Source organism: Cynara cardunculus (genome assembly GCF_001531365.2).
Source record: "Cynara cardunculus var. scolymus isolate 2C chromosome LG 2, CcrdV1, whole genome shotgun sequence".
Taxonomy (NCBI): domain Eukaryota; kingdom Viridiplantae; phylum Streptophyta; class Magnoliopsida; order Asterales; family Asteraceae; genus Cynara; species Cynara cardunculus.
This window is the reverse complement of record NC_037529.1, coordinates 406870-409010: the sequence shown is the minus strand read 5'-3', so window position 1 is coordinate 409010 and position 2141 is coordinate 406870. Positions and strand designations below refer to the sequence as shown.

The 2141-nt window shown below is 35.6% G+C and overlaps 1 protein-coding gene across 1 annotated transcript; it reads left to right on the top strand.

Moving 5' to 3' along the window:
• Positions 1 to 480: 480 nt before the first annotated feature.
• Positions 481 to 1591, top strand: LOC112506551 (ethylene-responsive transcription factor ERF071-like). Its single transcript, XM_025110678.1, has 2 exons — positions 481 to 699; positions 818 to 1591. Exons 1-2 carry the CDS (start codon positions 531 to 533, stop codon positions 1393 to 1395), a joined length of 747 nt encoding a protein of 248 aa, XP_024966446.1. The 5' UTR covers positions 481 to 530; the 3' UTR covers positions 1396 to 1591.
• The last annotated feature ends 550 nt before the right edge of the window (positions 1592 to 2141 follow it).

Genomic DNA, 2141 nt, shown 5'->3' with positions numbered 1-2141 from the left:
TCAAACATATATTTTATTAAAAAATAAAAATATCATCGCTTTCTCAAAATCACATAAAGCCATATTATACATCGACTGAGATAAAGAATAAAATGAAATATTAAAAACACGATGTATCTCGCTGCATTGCGCGAATACGCTTCTAGTTTTAAGTAATAAAAAAATGCATAGAAAAATGGTTTTTAAGAGTTTTTTTTAAATTTTTTTATAATATAGTATAGATTATTTATTTGAAAAAGATATAATACCCCCAAAAAAGATTGTTTTCATAAGAAGTAATTTAGGATAGGTTGTTAATTTAATAAGTTATAAATAATGTTACAAAAATCACCTAAAAATTTATACACCACACCTACCACTAAAAATGGTTGAAATATTTTGGTAAAGGGAACACCCCAGGGAAGATTCATTTATGGTGCTGTCACGCATTGACCTCCTCTGCTACTTAAACCCCCTTCTCCCCCTTCTTCCTCCATTCACCAATTATTATAATCTCTCCTTTCCTTCTTCAATCAACTTCAACTCCGACCATGTGTGGCGGTGCCATTCTCGCCGATCTCATCCCTCGTTCCCGCCGGCTCAATCCCACCGACGTCTGGCCCAACTCCAACATCTACCCTAAACTCAACCCTTTCCAATCGGAATTTAACCATTTTGTCAGAGAAATCCCTCCTCGTAAACGAGCTCCTTCATCTTCAGGAACCCTTCTTTCATTCCTTTTTATTTATTTATTTATTATACGTCATGAATATGCATTCTTCTTTAAGGGACTAGATGCAGGAATGGTTCTTTCTGACACATGCTTTTTCACAAACAGGTGGTGGGCATGAAGATAACAGGAGTGGTAAGAAAAGACAGAGGAAGAACTTGTACCGTGGAATCAGACAGCGTCCATGGGGGAAATGGGCAGCTGAGATTCGTGATCCGAGGAAAGGCGTTAGGGTTTGGTTGGGTACTTTCAACACGGCTGAAGAAGCTGCCAGAGCTTACGATAGAGAAGCTCGAAAAATCAGAGGGAGAAAAGCCAAGGTTAATTTCCCAAACGAAGGAGATTCTTACGATGAAAACAATCATCAACCCCAAACCCTGTTTCATGGTGATCTGAAGAAAAGTAGCGGAGTTCATGATGATTCTTCTGTGAGTTTTTCAATGGGTTCCGAGAACGAGTTTCTTCCGGCAATGGTGGAAGAAAAAATGACGAAGACGAAAGCGGAGGCGGAACTTGAAGAGAACGAGGTGCAGAAGCTGTCGGAGGAACTCATGGCGTACGAATCATACATGAAATTCTACGAGATCCCGTATCTCGAAGGGCAGGCCGTGGAGGCTCCAGCAAATCCAGACGGCGTTGTTGGCGGTGGTTCGATTGAGCTTTGGAGTTTCGATGACGTGTTGTAAACAAAGAAACGTCATCGTTTCGTGTCTAAAAGATAGTCAAGTGGTTTTGTTTTAGGGGCTAATTTTATTTTCTGGATAATTTTGTGTTTATTTTCCCCTGAAAAAATGAATTTGTAATGTTTAATGGCATAACTTTTTGCCCCACAAAATTATATTGCATTCATATGTTTCCAAATTAATTGATTTTTTCCTATTCCTGTTGTAGTTTAAAATAATATTGAATAATGAATTAAATTTGTTAATTATAATAAGTTTAGGTCATTTAATCGTAAGCACTATGGTTTCTTAAACGTATATTCATTTTAATATATGTCAATTTGATTTCTACAGACTTGAGTAACCAATAAGTCATAATTAATAACAATCAATTTAACTAAATGAGGGATGGTCTAAGTGTATCCATCCTTGTATGTTGTTAAAATTTTAGTCAACAAAAACGATATCGCATATAACAATTTACTCGGTAAACGTTAATCGTGGTAAAAGTCATCGCTTTCATTCACCGGATAAGACTCTTGGTCATTACTTTATATTTACCGGGGATGATTATTGGTTCTCATTATATTCCTTTGTAAGGTAATGTCACTAGATAAGCGTTTGCATAAATAAACGTTTGATAAACGACTCTAGGTTTCGATCAAACATAATAACAACAACATTATTTTTATTTATAACAAGACTAATTTATGAAAACTAAACGAAACAAATTTACATTGAATTGTTGCTTCTAAAATATTATTGTGTTA

Excerpts from the sequence above, each read along its gene's own strand:
- LOC112506551 (XM_025110678.1), top strand. The coding sequence starts at position 531 with ATGTGTGGCGGTGCCATTCTCGCCGATCTCATCCCTCGTTCCCGCCGG. Across the intron at positions 700-817 it reads ACGAGCTCCTTCATCTTCAG|GTGGTGGGCATGAAGATAAC; the intron begins GAACCCTTCTTT and ends TTTCACAAACAG.